Source organism: Herpailurus yagouaroundi, unplaced genomic scaffold (assembly GCF_014898765.1).
Source record: "Herpailurus yagouaroundi ecotype Mexico unplaced genomic scaffold, PumYag 188, whole genome shotgun sequence".
Classification (NCBI taxonomy): domain Eukaryota; kingdom Metazoa; phylum Chordata; class Mammalia; order Carnivora; family Felidae; genus Herpailurus; species Herpailurus yagouaroundi.
Window position 1 is genome coordinate 1,134,060 of NW_024412419.1, and position 24,820 is coordinate 1,158,879.

Below are 24,820 nucleotides of genomic sequence, written 5' to 3' on the forward strand. Positions count from 1 at the left end.
ATGGATGGATGGATGGAAGGATAGACGAATGGATGGATGGATGGATGAACAGACGGACGGATGGATGGATGGATGAACAAACTGATGGATGGATGGGTGGATGGGTGGATAGACAGATAGAAAGACAGATAACAACTAGCCAGTGTCTGGAAGAATGCAGGCAACTACATCAACGTGTGTTGAGTGTTTTTGATCACAGGTGGTGGGACCTAAGTCATGATATCCAAACACTGGAGAGAAAGGTCCTACTCTTTTTTCCTGTTTGGCATTTCCATGGTCCTGCCCCTTCCTCCCACGCGTTATGCTTCTCCTCACAATAGGCTCATTTCATGGTTATTCTTCAAGAGCAATGACTCAATTCTCTGCACCTGCAGCAAGTCCCAGGGAGGACGCTCTTGTAGGGACCACAGACTACAGTTGCTCTGTGGTGCAAAGGTCCAGGCAAGGCTCTTCTCAGCTCTATCCCGTCAAGAAAACTGACCTGTCTCATCCTTAATGGGCACTTTCTTTGATGTTTTAAAAGTCTGTCAGATGAATCTAGTGTAAGGAAAACATGGAGTCACCGATGCTTTTCTTGGTAAATTGTGGTGAAAGACTGCCTTTCTTTTGCTTTTTTCTCCTTTCTTAAAGACGGAATATTGAAGTTTTTCTTCTGTATTCTTGCTTCCTTGTGGGCCAGCTGAAGAGCATGGCTCAGCCCTGGTTTCCGACAACAGGTGTTTTCAGGGTCGGTGAGAATGAATGCCAACGATCAAATGTCTGTCCAACTCTAGAGCTGTCAGCCGATTCTCACAACAGCTCTGTGAGGTCCATGGGGTGGACCACTAACTCACGAACTAACCACTAACACCCAGGAAGATTATCTGCCCCACACCACGCAGCTCCTAAACGGAATAGCCGAGAATACACCCAAGTAGGTTTGACTTCTGGCACAGGAAAATGTTCTCTACTGGTCGTGACCTCACCCAAAGTGCAACCATAACTATGAGGTTAAGGAAATCAGGCCACACATAACAACAGGTGTGGCAAGCAGGTGCGGGAAGACAGGCTTCCAGAGGAACTCCTTCTCCAGTCACCGTGAGATGTCACTGAATCGGAAATCATGTAAGCGGAACCCTGATGATGTGGGTTCAGTTTTTTTGATCCTTCCTTTGCAATCACATGGATAAAATTCTCACAAACCAGAAATTGGCAAATCATTGGGATAAAATAAACAGAACAAAAATAACTATTTTCTGTTATACCCTAAGACACTCCCTTTTCTCCACCTACATTTTTCTTCCTCTACGTTGAGAATCGATACACACAAGGATAATCAATATGCAACACATCTAGGAGATACTAAATTTCACTCACTATGCATATTAATTGTTATTAAGGCAAAGAATGACTACCATAACTTAGAAACATGCACAGCAACTCACACTGAATTGTAAAGAGGTTTTGGAACTCCCCAAGCGTTCAATCGAAATGAACTTTTTTGTGTGCTGTGATTTTAATTAAAGATCTTTTTCAGAGAGGAGTTAAAAGATCTTTAAAGGCCCATCTCCTTGCCTCCGCTACAGAACACCAAGATAAGACTTATAAGTCATCAGAACTCCTATAACCCACGTCTTAGCTGGAAACGCTTGCCAACTCGGTCCATATATATCCTAGAATTCCAAGCAGAGTTGCGGTCGGATAAATACGTGGTGTCAGAGAAACGCAGTGGTCCCTCTCTGGTTCGACGACTTACCATGTTAGCAGTGGGAACCGAAGGCAACTAGTTCACGCCCCTGGCGGAGGGCCCAGAACCCGAGAGAGGAAGGAAGCTGCCCCCTCCTGAGGAGGTGGCATCTCATCTGTTCTACCTGCTCTTTGTTTCTGGCGGATGCGTGGTCGCTAGGTCACAGGGGGCGGTCCTGCCTGGCCCCACTTGCGGTGGAGGAACAGGCCAGGGCCGGTGCCTGCTGGAAAGAGGCTGGGTGACACCGGTAGAAATCGTGTGCCCTTGGATGCACCTTGGAATCACTGGCAACTTAGAAAATGTCACCACACAGGCAGCGCCCCCAGGGGTTCCGGTCTAATTAGTCTGGGGTGCATCCCAGACAATAGAAGTTTTAAAATCTCCCCAGATGAATCTAATGTGCATCCAAGGTTGAGATGACTGCAAAGTGCTGGTGCTGGGGGCTACTTCCGGCTCTCCCAGGCTTCTCTGAGTTGGGGCCATCGACTAGAGGAAGTTCATGAACCTAAGGACGCGGCAGCAGCACAGCCGAATGCAGACCGGCCAAAGGCTCGCTCTGTCCGCATCTGAAAGCGGCCAGAATGCGTTGCCTTGGAAACCCCGAGGGAAGGGCGGCTTTCTCCCTCCCGCAGGGCTCCCGCTCACCCACACCCGTGAGCACACAGGTGCGCCCAGGTGGGCATGCTTTTCTTTGGTACCCAAGGGACCACATGCTCGACCAGTGTGCAGGGAACGGATAGACACAACAACAACATTATTAACGGCAAGCGTGACTCTCGTGTATAAGAGTGTGCACCTCCTACCATCATATCCTTTGGGGGATATATCCCTGGTTTGCACCTTGGGGGCTATGGCCCGCTTGCCGTAAGTATGGCTGTCGTAACTGTTGTACTCAAACGAGGTCTTGGAATATTTCTCTAGCTCTTTGGCCAGGTTGGAGCGAGGCGTGGTCGTGGGGACGTTGTTTCTGTAGCCGTAGTGAGGGATCTCGAGCTGCTTGACAAAGCACATTGGCCTACGAGCAAACAAGAGATAACCGGTAGTTTACTTTCTCGCGGCGGCAGGGAAGAAGACACGGTTCACATCAAAACGAGGGCACGTTACTCAAATCCCACCTTCCCGAGCACAGACCACATGTGCTGGGATTTTATAGCACCGCATAAGCCATCTGCTGACTTTCAACACGCCAATAAAGAGAACGAAAGCAAGGCCTTTAACTTTTCCCCTTATTTCTTTTTTGGAGTCCTAGCCGGCTTGATGAACATGGGAAAGACCTCACAGCCGGGCCTTCCTTTCCCAGTGGCTTCAGAGACAAAGAGTCACAGCAAAGGAGGTGGGCTAGTAAGACCTTTTCCTCAAAGGAATAAGAGGAGGGGCGCCTGGGGGGCTCAGTTGGGCGTCTGACTTCGGCTCAGGTCGTGATCTCGCGGCGCATGAGTTCGAGCCCCACATCGGGCTCTGTGCTGCCAGCTCGGAGCCTGGAGCTTGCTTCCGATCCTGTGTCTCCCTCACTCTCTGCCCCTCCCCCGCTCATGCTCTGTCTCTGTCTCTCAAAAAATAAATAAACATTTAAGAAAAAGAGGGGTGCCCGGGTGGCTCAGTCGGTTAAGCGGCCGACTTTGGCTCAGGTCATGATCTCACAGTCTGTGAGTTTGAGCCCCGTGTCGGGCTCTGTGCTGACAGCTCAGAGCCTGGAGCCTGTTTCAGATTCTGTGCCTCCTTCTCTCTCTGACCCTCCCCTGTTCATGCTCTGTCTCAAAAATAAATAAACATTAAAAAAAATTCAAAAAAAAAAACATTTAAGAAAAAGAATAAGCGGAAATTAGAGACATACCCTTAGGGACACGGGCTGACGCAAAACTGGATGTTAAAACAGAACATGTGATGTGTTTTGACAAACACCAGCCTGTGCCTCCGTGCTTTTATGGGTAGTCGTTCAGCTTTCCAGACTCTCGAATGAAGTATTTAAATGGAGAAGCACTCAGTTCCATACGCTCATCACTATTCTGCCTTGTGCTGTGCGTGTGCGTGCGTGTGTGTGCTCACCTATTTCCTGATCTCATGGGTGGGATTTTTAAACTGTTTTGGGAAATCACTTCAGATTTACAGGCAAGTTGTGCAGAGGACTCCTTGCATTCTTCACTCAGCCCCCCATCATGCTAGTATTTTACCAGATCATCAACACATTTATTTTGGTTTCATTAATTCAGCGTCTTCTCGTCAAATTAACGAAATAATGTGGTGATTCGTGGAACGCCTGTTATTGGAGGCCCTTTTCCAGGTAACACGTGGAGGTGCAGAAGTGAATAAAACTCGTGGCCTTGTCTTCCAAGAGCAGGCAGAGTGTGACATTAGTTTACGAGTCGAGGTGTGAGGTCAGCTGTCCAGGTGGGTAAGTGGTCCAGGGGCACAAGTGCAGGGGTGAGAGGGAACAGGCAGGTGCGGCGACAGCATCACTGGGGGCTCTCAGGAGGTGGGTAGCATGGGGCCAGGGGGAATCTGCTCTGCTTAGGGGGCAAGGCGGGGAAGCGTGGTCCCCAAACCTTCAAAACTCTAGGCCCAGCTCAGAAGCAGCGGCGCCTGGAGCAGAGGCATCGGAGAGAAGGTGGCACTTGGTGACGGACAGAGGCTGTGACGGAGGCCGGCCTCCGCGGCCGGGGAGCGGAAAACTGGGACAGAACTGGAAACACTAAGCCTTCCTGTTGGACACCCTGCATGAAGACTTTTCAACTCTTAGCTACATGAGTGTAGGTTTAAGCGATCTCTTTCCTCCCTTCCTGTCTCTTCCCTCGCCCACCGAGTGAGCATCCCCGCATGGAGACACCACGGGGAACACAAAGGTGGCCCACCCGGGGACCAGGTCCCCCAGATCATGTTCCTAACTGGGACGTCAGTGCCTGCGGTGAGCCGTCAGGAGCTGGGGAGCACGGGGAGCCCGGAGGCCTGGCCCATTCGCCAGCCTGGAGTTAACTCCTCCGGAGAGAGCCCCCAGTCCCCACGGCCCGGGCTGGCTCCCCGGTGCCTCCCGCTATGGTGGCTGAGGGTCCTTCCCTCTGTGGCCCCTCCTCGCCAGGCCCAGCCTGGGCCTGTAAAGAAAGCCTACAGGTGCACCATTTGTGCCCCACAGTCGTCTCCTCAGGAGGACGGGGCCCGAGGGGGCAGCCATTCGCCCCCTGTCTGCTTTACCTTCTGGGAAGAGGGCACACGGAGAGGTCTAGAAGGATGCACACCAACATTTATGGAGGGCTTGTCTCTAAATAGTGGGATTATAAATGATTTTTATTTTTCTTATTTTTGCCTATTTCAGTATTTCTCATTTTCCATAAAGACTTTAACTTTTCTATTGAGGGACAAAAGGGTGTTTAACGACTGTGGTAAAATCCCTTCAGAACGCTTCAAAATAATACACAACAAAACCAAGCAGGTGTTCAGGCCATTTGAACAGTGATTTTTTTCCAGGTGATTTATCCCAAAGAAAGAATTGGTAATTGAACAGAATCAAAACTGTGTGTGTGTGTGTGTGTGTGTGTGTGCGTGAGCACACATGCGCACGAACGTACTGCTTCCTCTTTAACAGCAAGACTTGGAACCAACCTAAATGCCTCCGAGGGAGCGCCTGTTTTCTGTGCCAGTGACCTCCCACTGGAGAAGGTCTGAAGCCACCACGGCCACCAGGGCCGCCTTTGTAAGGACACAGGGCGTGTTCCCACTACCATGTCCAATGAAGAGTCGGTATCCCCGACGATGGCCACGCAGCCCGGGGTGTGCGGGGGGCAAGTGGAAATGAGCTGGTGGGTGGGTCCTGTCTGGGATGAAGTTTTCTCTCTCCACCCCCTCCCGAGAATCCTTCTTTTCTAAACTTAAGAAAACAGTGGGTGGGGGCGCCTGGGGGCGGGGCTCAGTCAGTTGAATGTCAGACTTTGGCTCCAGTCATGGTCTCACGGTCTGTGAGTTCGAGCCCTGCGTCGGGCTCTGTGCTGACGGCATGGAGCCTGCTTAGGATTCTCTCTCTCCCCCTCTCTCTGCACCTCCCCCGCTTCTGCTCTCTCTCTCTCTCTCTCTCTCTCTCAAAATACATAAACATTAAAAAATCACAAAAGAAAACAGTGGGCTGGACCAGGTGATCTCTGAGGTCTTCCTGCTTGGACCGTCAGGGACTGAGCGGGTTCACGTGAGTCGCTTGGCCGCTCTCGGGTTCTCAGTCGGGTGGCTGAGGGTAGAAGGCCCCCCGAGGGCTCCCGTGCGGGGAACGGCTTCCGCACCCACCGGGAGGGGTGCCGGGCTGCGGGCTGGCCTCCCGCCCTCTCGTCCGCATTAAGATAAAACCACTTCTGGTGACTGTCTCATTCACGTGTAGAGCTCCCCTCCCTCCCCCCACATTCAGAGAATCACCGAATACTTTCAAGGCCAGAAAGAAAACCAGAACCAACCCTGTCCACCGACAGCAGGCGGACGGAGGCCCCGACCACCGAAGCGACCCCCTGCCCTCACACAGCCCTGCGGGCGAGGGGTGGGCCGGGGGCTCGGCTCTTTTACCCGCACCGGTGACCGCGTGCCCGCCTGCTGCGGCGTGAGCCCTCCCGCCCGGTCCGGACCCCCACATGCCCTGGCATGCTGGGCACGCGCGGCTCTCATGAGGCGACGCGCTCGGCGTCTGGTACCTTAGCACGCGGTCTGAGGCCTGGTTGGACTTGGACACATCGCAGCTCTGGTGCTTCTCCTGGGCCTTTGCCAGTTTCTCCGCGGCAGCAATAGGACATCCAGAGAGGCTGCAAGGACAGAGAGGGGGCTGAGCTGTCTCCTCCAGCGGCTTCACGGCACACTGACCCCGTGACCACCTCCCCCTCTCCCCTGGTCGGCGCGAGAAGGCTCCAGCGCGGGTTCCCACACCTGCCGTGGGATTTCCTGATGGGTCGGGTTAGGGAGCAACAACTGCGGCTGCACCTTGCACGGGTTCCTCTGGGTCTCCGGTGGACGGTGCTGAGGGCCAGGCCGTGCACCAAGGGCACGCAATCCTTTCCAGTGACAGCAAGCCAAGTTCCGTGTCATTCAAGAGTACAGGAGCGAGTTGAAATTTCAGACACAGATTCCATTCCGGGATGTTTCTGGAGACGAGGATCTAGCCATCTGGGCCGGATGAGCCCCAGAACGGCAGGTCTCTGACCGGCACCAGAAGGCGAGCTCTCGGCTGACCCCGCGAGCGCCACCGACCACAGCGCTCTGGCTTGTCACTGACCAGCTCGTTCACGCCCTCCCCGGGGGACGAATGGCACTGGGGAGGAAGCAGGATAGTCTCTAGGACCACCGTTAAGTGGTTTCTGGAACTAAATGCTCATGGAAGAGATGGCAGGTTGGCTCTCTTGTGTTTGGGCTTATTCCTCATGAACTCACGGTGTCTATTCTTTGTGTGTCTGTATATATATCTACACACATGTGCGGACGCTCACCCCACGTGTGCGTCACGTCTCGAAAATACACGGCCCCGCCCAGGTTTGAGGAGGGGGCTGATATTGTAAAGACCATATGGAACAGTGCTCGGCGTGAACTGAACCGACCTACTGATCATCCCTTTCTTCGGCAGACCGAGTCCTGGAGGACCTCTGAGGGGCACAGGGTCGTGATTTGTTTCATGGTAAACTTCACACAAGTAACAACATTCACCAGTCAGGCAAGCAGAGATTAAGATGAAACTCCTAACCATTTCCTCCACTTAGGCATAATTTTACGTGTGCTTTCGAAGCTGAAAGTACAGGCCATGAGGTGGACCGTAACAGAATCACTCCGTCATTGATAAAGAAGTATTTGATATGATCTGAATATCATGAGCAACTTGGTAAAAGTCAGAACAGGGGAGGAAACAGAATTGGAACTTGTCAGAGCAAAAGTGTGATTCCGGGTACGCCTACGTACCCGGCTCACGGTCATGCCAAATGCCCCCCAACTAGCCCTTTTGGACACTTGCTAGTGTTTTGTGTCCACACCGCGTCCACACTGATGACTGGGGTTTCGGCAGAGTTTTAGGGGCAACTCGGTTGGGTCACAGACCCCCCAGCCTTGGGGCGCTGGAACCCTTCCCTGCGCGGCGCGCACAGGAGAGCTTCTCCCCACCCGCGAGGGTAGCTGAGCATTCCCCACCGAGGGCTGTGGATCCGTTCCTCACACCAAGGAGGGCGCCTTCTAGAGGACGCAGGACGAATGAGCGGAACAAGTGAAAAAGTCCACGCTTCGAAAACGGTTCTCCGGATTTGCTTCCCCATGCACCATGCACCAGTACCCTCCGCTCCCAGAGAGCGACCCAGGAGGGGGAGGGGTGCAGGGGCGCACTCCCTCCCGAGGGACGGGGATGGGGCTGTCGGGGAGCCGCCTTCCCTGCAGCGTGGGGCGCAGGACGCTTTGCTTACCTTCTGTGCGAGTTTCTGTTGCTATTTACATGCCCTCGCCCTGTGCAGCCCGGAGTAGGACACTTGAGAACATTCTCATGCATGGCAAGAACTTGACAAGGAAGAGGCAGAGAAGACAGCCCAGCGTTAAAACACAGAAATGGTCCGGATACGAGTACGCGATCATTTTAACAAAGGCTGGGTTGGTTCACAATGGACAGTCCTACACACACTTGTGATGGGCATGGTCGGGAACACACATGTGGAAAGAAGAAGGTTCTCTCAACCTTAGTGTAGTGGGCATGCAGAGCAGGGAGCGCTGGGCAGGGGCCGTGGGGGTGGGGAACGTTCCAGATGGGGCAGGGAAGCGGGGCCTCCCTACATCTCCTGCGCGTCAGCCCTGAACATCGGTTGGCCATGTAACGGCACATACACTGGTGATTTGTAAGACGCGCCTATACTCTCTGGAATCACATGGTATTTATCAAGAAGGTGGTCACCGGTGAATAGAGAAACCCAAGCCTGATTTTTAAATAAAATGGATTAAATAATGACTTTTCATCTGAGAATCAAGTATTTTGTTATTCTTCCAATGGAATGAGCTAGAATAGTAAGTGAAGTCAGCACGGAGACATGGCAGGATGTGGTTTGGCAGCACCAGGAGTCAAGCGGCCCGTTGCTGGGAGACAGTGTTTGCGTTTACACGTGTCGGGAACAGGCCCTGACAGTTTGCATATGTCATCCTCTGTCTGGTCCTCCGTGAGCGGCCGCTACTCTGGGGAAGCGGGAGGGGGTGACAGGTGCCAGTGGGAAGCCAGGAGGACTGAGTCACAGCACCTGCCCCCACACAACCGTCTGCTTCGAGGCAGCAAGACCGGGGGTGCTTTCCCGGCCAGCGAGGTTCACCCCGCGATCGAACCATGGAAAGCAAAGTCTGCCCGAACTACTTCTCTATTTTCTACAACTTTCCTCTTTCTCTAGAACGATCTCTCTCTTCCCTGACGTTTGCATGCTATTCCCATAAGACACTGTTCTACTGGAGCCTACGAGAGCCTCCTCACTCCTGGCCAGTTTCTTGAAAAGGGAGTATATTTTGGTTTCATCTTTACGGTTTCACAGCTCCCGCGTCATCTGGACGTCCGCTCAGCGCTCGGTAAGCACCGACCTGACAAGGGTGAGTCAGCCTTAGGCTCCTTGTGTGCTGGGGATCTGGCCAGAGTGGGGTGTCAGGAGGCCTTCTCCCCGGGTGCCCCTGTACCCCCACCCCACCTATAACCCCCCCCACCGTGTCCTCTGAGCACAAGGAGGCTCCTCCTGCCCCTTCTCTCCCCCACTTGGCACAGGGCATCCCCACCCCCGTCTACGAGGACTCCACCCCCTCCCCCCCCCCCCCGTCCAGTCTCCCAGCTTGGGTGCCCCCCTCCCAACCCAAGGCTTCCTTCTGTGCTCCTCCCTGGCCCCAGGCCTCCACTCCCCCGCCAGGGCCTGGGTTCACCTACATCAGTCTTAATTCAGTAGGGTTCTCCTGTCTTCCTGTTACAACATCATGTGCACTCTTTCCAATGTCCTCTTTCCTGTCTGTTTATCCACACTTGCCACAGCTGGGTCCTCACGGCAGATAGCAGACCCCTCCGTGCTGGTCTGCAGCTCGGTCTTGCCCGCTGCGTGCGGCCTGGACCCCTCCCCAGCCAGCGGTCGGGGGGACGGCCGCCCTCTGCTGCCCCCCCTTCTGCCCCAAATCCTGTTCCCGTCCCAGGACCCTGTGCTCCTGCTGCCCCCAACCCCCCTCGCTCTGCCCCTGGTCCTATCCCCACTCCTGTCCCGCTCCTGTCCCCTCCTGTGCTCCTTTGGCCACGGCGAGTGCCCTCCAGGTCGTCAGGACCCACCGCTCCCTTACTGTATCCCCAGGACTGAGGCTGAAGGTCAGATGCCTTCCATCATCCCTCGTACGCTCTCACTTCATTTATAAACAGGAGCCTGGTTGTTATAAGCTGTGTGTGAGCTCTTAAGCCTGACTTGAGAGCTCCCCTTGCCCTCCCCTGCTCCTGTCCCCACTCCTGTCCCCACCCTGAGCCCCTCCTACGCTCCTGCTGCCCCCTCCCCCGCTGTGCCCCCCACGTTCCTCAGACTTGTGTTGCTGGTTCCCGCTCTTCCCCGCCGCCCTCTGCCCTCCCTTAAGTGTCGGCGACAGGTTTTGCTTAAGCCTGGTGACCCCAGGGTCTGGCCCCCCGACACGTGCGGATCTTTCCAGGACAACCATGCTCTCCTGGCTGCTTGTATCCGCTCTTCCTCGGCCCCACGTTCTACACACTCGTGTCCCAAACTGCTGTTTTTGGCTCCTGTCCATTTCCGCTTTATGTCTCCTCTCCAGGCAATTCCAGTCCCGGTTTCCAGCAGCATGGCTGGGAAAAGAGGTTGGGGAGCCGCCTGTGTACCTGACCCTGGACCCTCCTCCAGGCAGCCTGTGGCACCGCCACCCAGCACTTCCAGGGAAGATGGCAAACCCGAGCCTCTGTTCCTTCTGTTACACGGGGCCCTGTTTCCCCATCACATCTACTCCTGGAGCCCACGTTCTTCCGTGCCAGGCGGAAGTTCTCGGCGTCACCCCCGCCCCCTCCCTCTCCCCTCCCCCACGCCAGCCTGTGTCCGGAACGCGTCTTGAACTTGTCCCAGATCCTCCCTCCCTGGCCACTGCCTCCGTCACGCCTGGTCTCCCGCGTGGACTCCTGCAACAGCCTTCAGACAAGCCGTGGACCCCTTCTCTCTCCCTCAGGACTGGCTCAAGTGCGACCCCGGTGAAGCCTGCGGGCCCTTGGGAAGTCTGATGTCTCAGGTGTGAGTCACCCACTGTCTTGAGCACGCGGCTGTCCTTGGCTGGGCTGGGGCTCTTGGAGGGCGAGAACCGTGTCCCATAAGTGGGATGTCCTCGTGTTTCTAGCACAGCGTGCTGCAAACTGGGGTGTGCGACACTCTAATGCCTTCGGCTGGACGGAAAGGGTGATTAGGGGAGCCTAGCCAAGGAAAAACCGGAGAAAACACCTAAAAACTAAAAAGTAAGACATGCCCTTTGAGGAGTCTCATGTTTTTCTTTTTTAAAGTTTTTATGATTCTACAAAGAACTATACACAAGTATTTAGAAACAGCTTCCTACAGACGCTCTGGAAGGCGTTTGGGAGACGGGTGTCGAGCGGACCCCCGGCCTCCTCCCGGCAGAGGTGAGCCCAGGTGCGGGCTGACCCGTGGTCTGTGGGAGCACGTACACCACGCAGCCGGTCGGGGCGCAGCCCCCGTCTCTACTACATGTAGGCTCTTCCTGTGAGAATGAGCAGCGTGGAGAATTTCTCAGCCACGGAAGGGAACTGATTTTCTACTTCGGAGGCGAAAACGTGTGCCTTCGGGAAAAGTTGCGTCAGGAGCCTCTCTGTACCTAAGACACCAGTGATGTCCTCGTGCCCCAAGCTGGGGATAAGGAAAGTGGGGCGTGGAGGGCCCGTGGCTGGCCCGGTGTCTCAGCTCGTGGGGACCGGGGCAGGAGCAGCAAAGCCAGGCCTCGGCAGAAACACAAGCTTGGGGTTCCGACAGGTAGAGTCTCCAACTCGGCCCTGCTCCCTGCTCAGGCGGGTTAGTACCTGTGCAGATCGGGGTCGGCCAGACACCGCGCTAATCCCCCAGGAAGAGAGGGTGAGGGCATTGGCTCCCCACTTTCCTCATCTGGGAAACAGGGGCTCGCCAGGGAGCGAGGGAGGCAGGGAGGCTGGAGTGCGCGGAGAGGCCGGCACGGACGGTGCTCAGACAGGAAGCCGCTGCGGTCAGACCATGCTGTCTCCCTGCTCATGTAACACACGGGCACGGCCATGCACTCGAATTCGTTTCTTTCCATACCCTTCAGGTTTGCTCACAAGGCTGTTACAAGAAACACGGGCTGCTTACTTTCAGTAGCCGTTTGAAAACCTGGAGGCACAGTAGTTTCTAAAAAGATTTCATCGGAAAACGTTCAGCCAAACCCGTTTTCTAAGCCTCAGCGACTACCCTGAATTTCTCTTTGTTCTGACAGATTTGTGTCTCAAGAAGTCCAAAGTTACCCATTTTAATGGGACAACCCTCAAAAACTCCTCTGAACCGTCACCTGGTCATCCTGACGAATGTCGGCCAAGCAATTTCATTTTCCCTGCTAGAAACTGTGTCTCAGCTAATGAGGAAAATCCTTCACATACCTTAGGCTCAAAATCGGGATCTTAAACTCATGTTGTCATTTCTGAAAATGGGCCTTTTCCCCTGAGCAATCAATTCTAATTGTATTTAAATAGCTGGCATACTTTATGTGCTGAGAGGAAGATAAACAGAGAAGGTGTATACCGCTTCGGTCCCGAATTAAATTTAGTTGTGTTCGTAGATAAAGTGCACACTCCCACAACCTAACTCATTAAAAGGAATGCGTAAGATCTAGACCCACCCGATTTTAGCCTCCATAGTTAAGGTTTTGTTGTGTGGAAAAGTTGGGGTAGCTGTGACACGAGACAGACTCTGGACAAGCAAAATGCAGTAAGATACGAAAACAAATATGGGTTTGTATATACAGAAGTCTACATAACTGGGCAAGAAGAGGCTCTGGGACCTTTCTCTCAGGGACTCATAGGAGGTTAGCCCTGCAGGGGGTGGTGGTCTTAGAGACCATCTCAGTCCACTGCTATGATTTCTGAGAGATGAGGGGACAAGTCACTTGCCCAAGGGCCCGAGTGAGTCAGAAATGGAAGCGGAGTGGCGTCCTGGCTGGTGAGCTGCCGTCCTGGGCCACCACGGAGCAGGAGTGACCGGGCCTCGAAGGGGCCGCCAGTCCTGGCCGAGCGGCCCGTCAACACAGGGAAGGGCCGGGGAGACAAGGTTGGGCTGCACCGAGATGGAAATGACAGAGGCACGTGGGGTGACACAAACAGATCCCCGGGGCTGTGCTCCCACGGGTGTTGGCGAAACACGGACTTACTTTCCGGAGGGACCCTATCTTTGTGCGGGCATCCAGACAAACTGCGGTGATGTGGGTAAAGCCCGGTTACGTGGCCAGTTCCGTCACACCCCGGGGTGGGACACTTGCTCTCTTTCTTTTCTGCTCTCGAGGGATCTAAAAGCGACAACAGGTGTCAAGAGAATGAATTTCTTTACCCATTGAAGACAAATGTGATAAATTAACAACCTGAAGAGACCTTGACAAATAAAGAAAAAAAGCAGGTGTCAGGGGACAAGCTGTGACATAGACTTTTGCGTAGGTAGTTCTGTGGTTTTGGGTGATTTTCTTGACCTGAAACACTGCAATCACGAATCATAAAGTAATTTACTTTCTATGAGATAAAAAAAAGACTAGCCCTACCATAGCTCCTGATTAATTGCTTTCCCGTGTGTTACATGATAAGCTGTGTTGCTCAAAGAAATCAACGTAAATACTGATGAGACAGTGACCTTCTCAGAGAGCAAAACCGCCCAGCGACCCTCAACAATCGCTCTGTGAAATCCAACCGGGGGCACAATGCCGTTAAAACACTGCTCAGTGCAGCGTCTGTCTCTTCTGGTGCTCTAATCGGATACACTACTAGGTGCAAAATTTTACTGGTGGTGGAATTTTTTTATCTTTATTTTTTTTTATCTTGCAACGATGTTCCATAGCACACCAATTCAGAGACTTTTCTGAAAAGAAGCTGAACTCTTAGAAGGCACTGTAAGCAAATGACCAGAATGGTGGAAACCCCACCCGATGGGGGTGATGGGCAATAAAAAATGTTTCAGAAGCTGCTGGAGCAACCATTTCTTTTGACTTCTTCATCTGTCCTTGGAACCAGAGGAAGGATCTTACGATGCTGTGCATGCGTACACAAAATTAAGAAGGAATGGTTTTATACAGCCCTGTTGGCTCTCTGCAGGGAGGCGCAGAGCAGACCTTTGGTCAGAACTTGAACGCCAGATGCCAGAAATGCAATGCTATTGTTAATAAAATTATTTCTCTATCCAGAATTGACCACAGCTCATCAATGTGCAGAAATATTTCTAAGATAAAGCTCAGACCAAATAGTAATATAAGTGTGCAAAAGAATTATTTTTGAGTCAGTTTTTGAAAACCGGTTGCACAGATCACCAACAGAGAGTGACTATGGTGGTTCGGCCCAGGGAGTGTGTGCTTAACATTTCTTTAGGGGTGTAACACTTTTCTATCCGTGGCTGATTAACCGGGCCAATCGTGACAGCTAGAAAATACATGCTTGGTTCAAGTTTTTTGAATTCTGATGGACTTTCTTCTTAAGTCATTCATGTGAACTTGAAACGGACACAGGAGTCACAGGAATATGTAAACGCTTTTACGCTTGTATAAAAAGCTCACCTCCCCCCCTTCCTTTTTTAAGCTAGCATTTTAACCTAGGTAATAGATCTTTCAGGTCCTGGATCGCTAAACTGGGGCTGCTGTTGACGGGCCTGTATCCTGGATGCAACTGTCAGCTACTTCCTACAGGTGTCGAAGATCATGGTTTCCTGAGACACCTGAAATTATGTTGTAGCTTCAGTTTCTCAGTATCTTACTGGAGCTTCCCTTACACATATAATCAAAAAGCCTGGCGTTTTATTGCCTTTTGGGTAGTGTTGTAATAATATCAGCATCATTTAATTAATGTAAATATAAAATAGTAAGTGCACAGTAACAGTTTCAGAGCAAAATACTCATTATTTAAGATCATAAGCTGAATATAAATAGCATTTTAAAGGTAAAAACCTAAATTTTAACTATTATTCATCATTAAGTGACGCTTTCATCAGTACACTTGCAGTTTCCTAACAAGTGCTATCATTTCATACATTTCCAAAGTGTTCTGAAGTTAAGTGCAGATCTGTGTAAAAACAAGTGGCTCAAACAATTTCAGTTTTGGAGGACACAAGGGTATACTCTCCTCTCGATGCCGCTCGCCTCCGCCATCGCCTCCCCGTGCATGCTGATTTCCGGGAATCTCAATTCATCTTGAAGGTAAACATTCAGACAAACCCAAAACAACCAAGCAAGCAAACAGGCCAGTAACTCAACCGAAAACCCGGCAAGGATGTCTAGGAAAAAAAAAAAAAAATTGCACGCTGGGTTTAGCTTTGCTCCCCTTCCTCCCTTTCGAGTGGATGCTTGAGGAGGAGAAAGGTAGAGGAGTTTCATGATGAACGTCTTTTGTTTTAGCTCAAGATTTTGGAAGAGTCACTCATGTATAATTCAAATCATTTTGAGAAGATCGTGTTTAAGTGAGAACTGATGCAATAAAATAACAAAGAAGCTGGAAATGAAGATTGTTGACGTGCTGTACGGTTGTAGGAATTGTCCATTGGCTATGTTGGTAAAATGTCACATAATTAATCGTTTTAATAAGGAGGGCATTAATCTCCCGGCCCCACTGGGGGTCCTTGCTTGGCTTTACTGATTTGGTCCTGAACATGCCTACAGACATCTTGAGAAGGGACCCGGGAATGCAGCAGGACACACATGAAAGTGGACAAGCCTTGCTCGGAGGAAGAATCTAGAGAAACTGGTCCAGTCAGGAATCAATGATTTCTGACTCTTTTGGAAGGTCCCAACCCCAACCCTTCCCCCATTTCAGGGAAAAGCACATCTCGGGTTGTACTGTTCCCACCCCTGCCCCGTTTGTTGAAGGGAAGCCAGCGGTTTGAATTCCATTTCTTGCCTGAATCAAAATAAGACCAAATAGCAATAACAAAGCAAAATGAGTAAGAATCTACAGAAAGCTGCTGGGCTTAAGGGAACCACAGAAGCCAAAGGAGCCAGGGGCACACATTGCATGCGCTGCCCCGGGAGCCCACGTGTTCCCACAGTGCTCTGCCGCGTGCCTCGCTGCCCGTTCCGCGTGAAACCCGGTCTGCAGACGTCTAACGTGAGCCCAATGTGTATTCGCCCCACCGAGCCGCCCTGTGAGAAAGGACACTCTTCCTTCCTAAAAGCGTTTAGCTCCTCTCCGCCTCTCAAATGTCCAACTAAAAGGTCCTGATAGATCGCACTACGGTTATGAACGCATGTGCTGTTTCCCAGCCTTCACAGCACCAACGCAAGCCTGATGCTGCACTGAGCTAGAGCCTTTAAGAAACAGCCCTTTCCTCATATGCCGCCCCTCCGGAGGCTCTCCCTGCGTCACCCGAGACGGCGGTCAGCGCTCAAGCACCCGCCAAAGCAAGAACCCGACGGGCCTCTGGCTACGGTTCGTCCCCTGTTGGGCTGTGGTTACAGCGATGCCACAGAGTTCTGTGCACACATTGAGAGGAGAATACACACCTATGTCACAGCGGGAGAAAGAGGCTTTCTGGTTGTTTGGTTTTCAAACCAGATTCCCGAACCTCACCATCAGATCCACGGTGGGGAAACTCAGTCTTTATCAGGAATACAATCGAATACAAGACAAAAGTTCTGTTTTTGGTCCTGATATGGAAGGATTTAAGGAATTACCAATTTCATTCTTGAAATTGCTTCTTATTTAGTTCTCAGAGAATCTTGTAACCGAAATAGCCACAGCGTCAAGGTTCTGCACGAGGTTAAATCATGACCCACCTCATATCACAAGTGGACACGGTTGTTACTGCAAACATGAAGTCAGTCATTCATTCAGTGTGTATTCATACTCTTAGTGGATATGGTGGCTACACATGGGAACGATTAAACACACAGATATATGCAGATATGTGTCAATGTATTTTATAAGTGAAAATCTGTTAAAACTATCATGTTGGATGGTTTTTTGAGTGTTTTATAATAAAGTAAGCACCATAACTGTTTCCACCATGGGATGGAATCAGAGAGCGGGAATGAATATACTAAAGAAATTACTATTGATCTCAGCTTGGGATACACCATGCCTTGCATAGCAAATGGCTCCCATTACTTACTATCTTAGGATAATTAATGTGCAGTCACTGCCCTTGTCTTATGTTATCGGTCATTCTGTTACTGTTCAATTTCTATCAGGGATGTTTTTTATGGGGGGGGGTTCATCAATAACCGCCATTTGATGATAATTTTATAAATCATGATGCCACCTACCCAATCCAGTATATAAAAAATGTGCTTCCTCCCTGATTGGCTAATTGTTGTGTAAACCCTTGCCACTCCACAAAGATCGTGGCTCCTTTGTAAGAACACAGGCTCATGCTAGTGGTTTCTATCACGCGATGCGTGTGTGCGCTAGCCCTGTCTTTCCGAGGCAGGCGTCTCCCGCTGAAATATCATATTACTCGTCTGCTCTGATCATAGGGCATTGAGCTGCTTTGTGTATTTCCCAGACAAATATTTTATTTGCTGTCCAGCAACATAGTCACAAAACATAATCGTGTAACCAACTCTGAGAAATCTGCATTAGTGACATGACTTAGTGCGATGCGCACTTCGCTTGTGGACTATCCTCGCATCTTTCACCCTAGCTCCTGCTTGCGTGAGGCAACTTACGTTAGGTAGAAATATTACCTTTACCATAGTATGGCTTTTTGACATGGCTGTCACTGGACTTAGGCTTTCTCTCCTCCCCGGGAAGCTGTCTTGGCGACTGCTCTTCATAGGACCGCGCATTGTCCCGCCTTCCGGCCTCCATCGCCATCTTCTCCCTCATGGCCTTCGCCCTTTCTGTCTCCAGAGCGATGGCTTTCTCCAGGAGGGTCAGGTTCCCCTTGGTCATGTCAAACACCTCCTCAGACCTGTCCGAGTTCACGGAGGTGGTGTCGTCATCTCGTTCGTGATACCCGTCCTCCTTTGCACAGCTGGAGAAAGTTCTAGACCTGGGACTCAGCTGCTCCTCGAGCCGCATGAGGTTCATCATGTCGGAGTAGCTCCTGTCCGGCGTCCTCCCCGCGAAGTCGTCCTCCTGACGGGCGTGCTGGCGGATGTTCATGTTCGGGGGCTGGCTCCGGTCCTGCGGGTTCGTCTCGCTCAGTTTCCGGGCCAGATCGAAGCACTGATTCCTCAGGCACTCCAGGCTGCTCAGACACACCTCCTCGTCGCTCTCCTCCACCATCTTGTCCACGAGCCCGTTGTTCATGGGCTTGCCCAACATCACGTAGTTCATGTTCCTGCTGTCCTGCTGCGACAGAGAGTCTGCATACGCCCTGTCGCCGAGGTTGTCTGCGAGCACCACACCGTGTCCCTGCGCCAGCAGCTTCAGGGAGTCCACCGTCTCTCTGACCACGTCGCTGTCCAGATCCAGGCTCAGCTCGCTCTTCCGGCCCAGCGTCTCGTTCCTGTCGCTGCCGTCGTCCAGGCTGGTGGACGTGTTGCTGTTCATCTCCGACTCAGTCCTGGCCCGGTAGGCTGCGTCCTCGGCAATCTTGCCGAGGTTCAACAAGGACTTGGCCACCAGCTCATCGTAATTATCGTACTCATCATTATTGTTATCATCCTTTTCTGCGTCTTGCATTATTCGAGTATTGTGACAGTTCATTTGATGGTCTTCTGCAAAGAAAATAAAAAAAAAAAGGACAAAAAAGAAAAGAAAAGAAAAAAATGGCTAGAACTTGAAGTTTAGTTGCAACAGCATGGAAAGCAAGTCAATGGCATGTCAAACCCTGTTCACCACGCACTGGAGACTTAGGTCCCGCGTGCGGCTCGGCGGGCGGTGTGGCTCAAATCGAGCGGACTGCTCTAAAACCAGGAGGCCACAGGAAGCACTTGCTAGAAACTATCAATTTCCTTAATTCTTCTGAAAATAAACCAGTATATGCGGTAAATGTAATTTTAAAATATTAATTTTTCATTCTAAATTTTACGAGTGACTTTTATTTTTTATCCGCTTTATTTATTTACAGCCCAAACAGATGCATGATAATTACACTCATCATGTTACCAGACTTTCTAAGAGTTCATGAACTTTGCTTGTTACCAACCCTTAAACAGATGTTCGCAGCAATTGCTTTTAAATGGTTTGTTTTCGCCGTGACGCTCAGGCAGCACAGTGCAAGGCCTCGGGCTCACGCAGCGACGCCACCTATGCTGGGCGTTCAGCATCAGAAGCACATGTTTGGACTGAATTAAGCTCTTTGGAGTTTTCTACCTTACAGACAATTCATTATGATATGCAGCGAGGCAACAGGAATGCACGTAGAAGTTTAGAAGCTAAATCTAATTCGCTGTGGTTCCCGCATGCGTGTCTCAGCAGGATTGAGAGAGGGGGAGGAGTGTGCAGTGACCAAAGGCCCATGAAATGCAGGACTGAGGTCAGTTGGTGCCACCGTGGCCCGTACGATGTGTCATTTAATGTGACCAGTGCACCCCTGCGTTGGCCTGCCTCCCAGCCTCAGGAGAATTTTGGTGAGCTGCTAGAAATAACACCCGAATGAGCATTATGTGCAATCGCAAAAAAGCATTTAGGAAAATCTGCTGAAAGAAGGCCATGTTAAAAATTACATAAAAGCCCTATGTTTCACCCGAAATGTATCCTGTTTAACGCTCAAGGAATGTTTGGGACGCGCATCTGTCTCCACCGGGCTGCGTAATTGCTGCCAGGTATATTGCGAATACAGGTAACGGTATGTGTGGATTCTAAAGAGCCCCTCCCCGCCAGCCCTCAGACTGGACTTTGTTACCTCCATGCCACTTTCACACCTGCTTTTTGTTTCTTTGATTAAAAAAACAAAGAAGGATTGTTCAAGTTTATCGATGCACTGAGGAAATGAGGTGTATTGATTAGGAGAAAATACCTGTTCGCTAACAGCTGAGTCAGGGTGTCCCTGGGGGCCTCCTTTATGGATTTCATGCTGTTCCCTCAGAAAAGACTTTTGTTGGTAGAAGAGGTCTGGGCACCAACATATCAATAGCAAATCAACACGTTTTTAAAAATCTAACACATCTTTCTAAACATCAGCAAGTCAGACTTGCCGTACCTTAGTCATAGAGCGTCACTAATTGTATAAAACAAATATCGTCTCTTTTCTGGATAGTTCCTACAAATACTTTTCTTTAGGACAGAGATACATGTATTCCCAAAGAGCGGCAAGAGGACAGAAACCTGACCCAGTGAGTACAGTCGGGAAGACCGTGGAAGGACTCGACTAGCACGCACTGTGCCCTTGGCCCAGGGTTCAAGGTGATACGAGTCGAAGGCGACCCTGTTCTACAGAATTCCTGCAAATATAAAAGTTATATTCACCTCTCAATTTACACACTGCGTGTTAGGTTCCTGGGCCGTGATTGGAGGAGCAGGCCTCCAGGCGGCCGCTGTGTCTCCGTGGCACCGTGACTGGCCACCTGGAGCCCAGCACTGCTGTGCCCGCGAGGGACTGACCGTGACACGAATCTATACGTACGTTTGGAAACACGGAAGCACAGGCAACATCTTGGGGCATTTTCCAAGCTGAGTCCGAGGAGAGACCGCATCAGGTGAGACTTATTATTTTTGTGATTTTTCTCTGAACTTCTTGTGAAACACATCCCATCACCCTCAAGAGCTTGGGGAGGAGGAAACAATGGAGGGAGCAACCACGGAAACAGAATGCCCCTGTCACCGCCTGGCTCTTTCTACACCCACGAGAGAGGCAGCCCAGAACATGCCGGCGGTCCATGGGTATGACCTCTGCACCTTCCTATCACGCTGTAGTTGTAGGGAACTTCAGTTAATTCTGCACACTGTAAATCTTAGGATTATCTTCAATTCATTTGTCCCGAGAAGGAAATGGTTTTCGCTGCATTTCTGAGCTTGCGGCTGCCCCTCTGCCCCCCACCCGGGGAAGGAGCCCAGGCAGGTGCCTGGCTGGAAACAGGCAAGGGAACCCGCGTCAGCACCTGGCTACCCGGCCAACGGCAGAGCGCAGCTCTTCCTCCGGGCCACCGTGCTCGGCGGCGTCTGAGATTGCGTGACCGCCATCAGTGAAGGTGGCGATGGCTGGTGCAATGGTGCCAGTGGCCACAGATCCTTGCAGGTCAATGGAATTTCTCAAGTTACTGGCATTTAACTATTTGGAAGCATATGTGCAATAAAGTCTGCTCTTCATTATGTGGACTAGTGGAGGGGGACAGTCAGTGCACCCATCAACAAGCAGGCTCTAAATATCCTCCACGCACCAGCCTCCTCCAGGATTCAAAGTCATTTACAGAATTCTATCTCTGGTTTTGTGTTTTCAGGCAATTTGCTCTACTTACGTTGTGCTGAGGCGAATAATGAAATGGGTCACAGGTGAAAGCAGGTATGAAGAAAGGGCGAGTGTTTTCGGTGCCGATCCGGGGTTAACCGCGTGGCACCAACAACAGTCCACACACTGAACGTCCCATTGCAGGGACTTCAGGAGTCCGCTGGACTAGTTCTTCACGCAACCCACGTTCTGTCAGACAGGGACAATGTGTGCTGAAGAAAAGGGTTTTACCTGAAAATCATATTAAAGTATGGGTTCACATGCTAAGTAAAAGACCATAACTATATAGATGGGGGTTTCAGGAGGAGACCCGAGGACCTCAGTTTCCTTTTTGTGGTTTTCTGCTGCGATCGTGGGCCCAGCAGAGCTGTGAAGTAACGGACACGAGTCGGGGCCACAGCAGGTGGGTGTCAGCGCTGGCGTCCTCCCCTGGGGTGGGGTCGGGCTTGTCACACTGGGGCGTAGGTGAGGGAGGCCCGGCCCAGCCGCTTCCAGGGTGGAGTCTGGGCCCAGAATGCAGAGGCCTCTCTGGCTGGGCCCAAGGGCCCTTTCGGTTTCTACGTGAGTGTCCTGAAATGTTGTGGGTGTGAATTTTATCTCCTTTGAGTCAGATTGTTATAAACAATTTATACTCAATAGTTACAATTTGAAAACACAACAAAAAAACCCACCCAGATTCTTAAACAAAACCATAGGGCATTTCTTTTCTACCTTCATGACTATAATTTGATGTGGGATTTGATGTGGGAATTTGATGACTATAATCTGGGGATTACAACTTTATAATTACAAGTGCTATTTGTTTTTTTAGTGCGTTGTTGCTAAAAAATACGATTGAGACACAATCTAGATTGAGACCCAATTCAAGATCTAGTCCTGATTGTGTTACTATTGTTGTTTCCAGACATTCAAATAAACTATGGGCAAGCAAGTACACAACTGATGTAAAAAAAAAAAAAAAAAAAAAAAAAAAAGAACCCAGAAGAACAACGAGAAATGAGAGATACTACTTCAAAGCAGGAATTGCTCTAGACTTTTCCAGGTCATAGGAGATGTGGTCTGGGAGCGCCCCCCAAAGGGTCTCAGGTAATGAAGTGCATTGTTGCAGCATTAGATGGGTGTTTCTTTTTGATTACAGAAACGCATCGTCAGCTTCCTCAACCTGCCATGTCCTGGGGCCTGGCCAACGAGTTACACCCTTTCAGACAGGAAGAGGAGGCTGGGAAATTAGGGGAGTCCTGGACTGATGCTCAGGAGACCGCCGGAGTCATGAGGTCATGATTCGACAGAGCACGAGGGGACTGGAACAGGCGGGAAGGTAGCGGACGCCCTGGTGAGGCCATTTGGGGGGCTGGGCAGGGCCACGGGCAGACGGAGACCGCCTGGTTGCTCTGACGGTGACGACCCTCTCCTTGCCTGTGACCTCTGCAGCCCCTTCCTGAGCCCAGGTACAGTGACCTGAGTTCACATCCTTCTGCCTTCATCCTCGTCAAATACTCCGGATCTGCTCTGGGACAAATGTGGCGTCTTTCCCTCTGAGGTAGAGAAGTCTCCCACCTGCCTAGGAGCTGGTCCGGGCCCCCAGCACCCTCCCCAAGGCGTCACGCTCTGTCCTGACAAAGAGGGGCCCCCGGAGCCCCTTGTTCCACAGGGATGAGAGGGGAATGTCTGAGTTGAGAGCCAGGAGACCCCAGTTCGTCACCCTCTAGACTCAGCTGTTGCGTTTTCTAATCACAGTTACTCAGCGATGTTGTTTGTCTTATTTATGGGGAACTTTTAGGTTAGGTCTGCTCATATTCACAGTGACAGCAATTATTAGAGGCTAAAATTATCCAAGTGGAGATGCGCTGTCATGACCCTTGTCAGCGTGAGTATGGCGAAGGATGCCCAGTCTTCTGGAGCCCCGAGGCTGCATTCTTAGGATCGCAGAACGTTCGTGTGGGAGAGCGTTCCAGGTACAACTCCATCAAGACTCTCCCGTGTGAAGACGCGTGGGTGAGTCCAGGGAGTTGAGGCGGCCTGTTTGCAGCCACGTGTCTTTGGGCAGCGAGTCCTTCGTCCGAGGTCACCAGGGCTTCCTGCCCTGCCCATGACACTTCCTTAACTCTCCAGAACTTGCAGAGATTCTGGGGGTTAACTAATGGGCTAATCTCAAAGATCAGTTCCCAGGAGATAAGAAGATCCAAGAGAAGACTTGTCGCTGCTTCCAGTGGGAAAGGTGACTCCTGGCCCCCACGAGTCTGCGCGGGTAGGTGAGGAGGCTGGTGAAGGCACAGCGGGCCCCCCCCAGCTGGACGGCACAATGACTCACGAGGAGCCCCCAGCTCCCGGGTTTGAACCAGTGGTCGGAAGGGTCACAGACTCTAGGCTGGGGGGGAGGGGGTGGGCACTGAATTCACGGCTCCTAAGGGAAGCTCTGACTCCTGAGCATCCTCCATTCTTCCCAGGGGCTGGGAGGGTGTAGGGCCATCTCAGGACAGAGCTGCACGCTGGCTCTCCAGGCCCCCCCCCCCCACCCCCCAGGTCGCCGAAAGAGCCCTCTATGTTTCCGTAATTAATTCGTTTCTCATTTTGCTCAGCAGATGCAGATATGGTCTGATTCTACTTTGCCTTGTTTTTCCTTTCTCTTCCAAACGACGAGACGTTTGTCTACCATAACCAGCTGTCTGCGGTCCCGAAACTTCAAGCACCAGATACACACATGAACGTGACACGGGCATAGGACCTGTCCCCGGGCGGCTAATGCTGCTGTGGGTGGCATGAGGTGCCGGCTACAGCCATGTACCCACCAACTCTGTGGCCATGATGAGGATGAAGATGTGTTTGAATTTGTTCATACGGACTAATGAAATACTCAAAGTCTCTTTCAATTAAACGTTTCAAGTGAGTGACTGAAATCTGATGTTCGATTTCCCAGTTGATTGTGAAAAAATATTTAGAAGTAGTTGGATTTTGCTTTTAACTAAGGAAAGTAGATACTGCATGCCCCAAATGATCTTCCTGCACTGTGTAAACGAAGCAGGGTGGCCCCAGGCCCATGTGGGAATCGGGAGTTCCCGCTGAGTTTTTGGGTTGGGTTTTGGTTGTTTCTACTGTGGGAGGCTGGTGCTGGCCAGTGTGGTCTCAGGCTCTGGTGCTCTGTGTGGCCTGTCTGGGGGACCTGCTCTCGTGTGCCCCCAGCGGAGAGCTGCTCACGGGTCCCAGAGCTCAGGGGGCGGGGGGGGGCCCCCCCAAGATGGCCTCGTCCTTGCTGGCCTGGCGCGCTTCCTCACCTGTGAGCTGCAGGGGGAGAAGTGGACCGACGCTTCTGGGCTGGGTCACGGATGGAGCCTCCTAGGAATCTTGGGCACTTTCGAGGGGCCCCGTCCGACTGGGCTTCACTCTGGGTTCCTCCAGACAGCGGTTTCTCTGTTCCAGTTGGTGCTAATCACCGGTGAGATGATTTCGGTGAACTACCTGCCATCAACCAAAATGTGTATTTCCAGCCCTTTTTTTCCGAACTGCGTGTTTTCCTTCTGGGGCTGTTTCTGGGCCGTGGCCTCATCCCCATGAACGTCTGTACATTGGCTCTGCGCCTTGGTGT

At 51.5% G+C, this 24,820-nt stretch overlaps 1 protein-coding gene and 1 long non-coding RNA gene across 2 annotated transcripts in view; one reads left to right on the forward strand and one right to left on the reverse strand.

The window, feature by feature from the left end:
• Positions 1–24,820, reverse strand: part of MYT1L (myelin transcription factor 1 like) — a 442,535-nt gene that overhangs the window by 75,429 nt on the left and 342,286 nt on the right. Inside the window, exons 10-14 of the mRNA XM_040496904.1 lie at positions 17,594–18,565; positions 13,088–13,222; positions 8,128–8,218; positions 6,388–6,495; positions 2,530–2,741 (exon numbers count right to left, since the gene is read on the reverse strand). Coding sequence (XP_040352838.1) covers positions 2,530–2,741; positions 6,388–6,495; positions 8,128–8,218; positions 13,088–13,222; positions 17,594–18,565 — 1,518 coding nt within the window. The remainder of the gene's footprint in view (positions 1–2,529; positions 2,742–6,387; positions 6,496–8,127; positions 8,219–13,087; positions 13,223–17,593; positions 18,566–24,820) is intronic.
• LOC121044029 (uncharacterized) lies at positions 19,531–24,139 on the forward strand. The gene is made up of 5 exons (XR_005797069.1): positions 19,531–20,488; positions 21,230–21,640; positions 22,142–22,279; positions 22,376–23,489; positions 23,820–24,139. It is a non-coding gene; the product is annotated as an uncharacterized LOC121044029 (long non-coding RNA).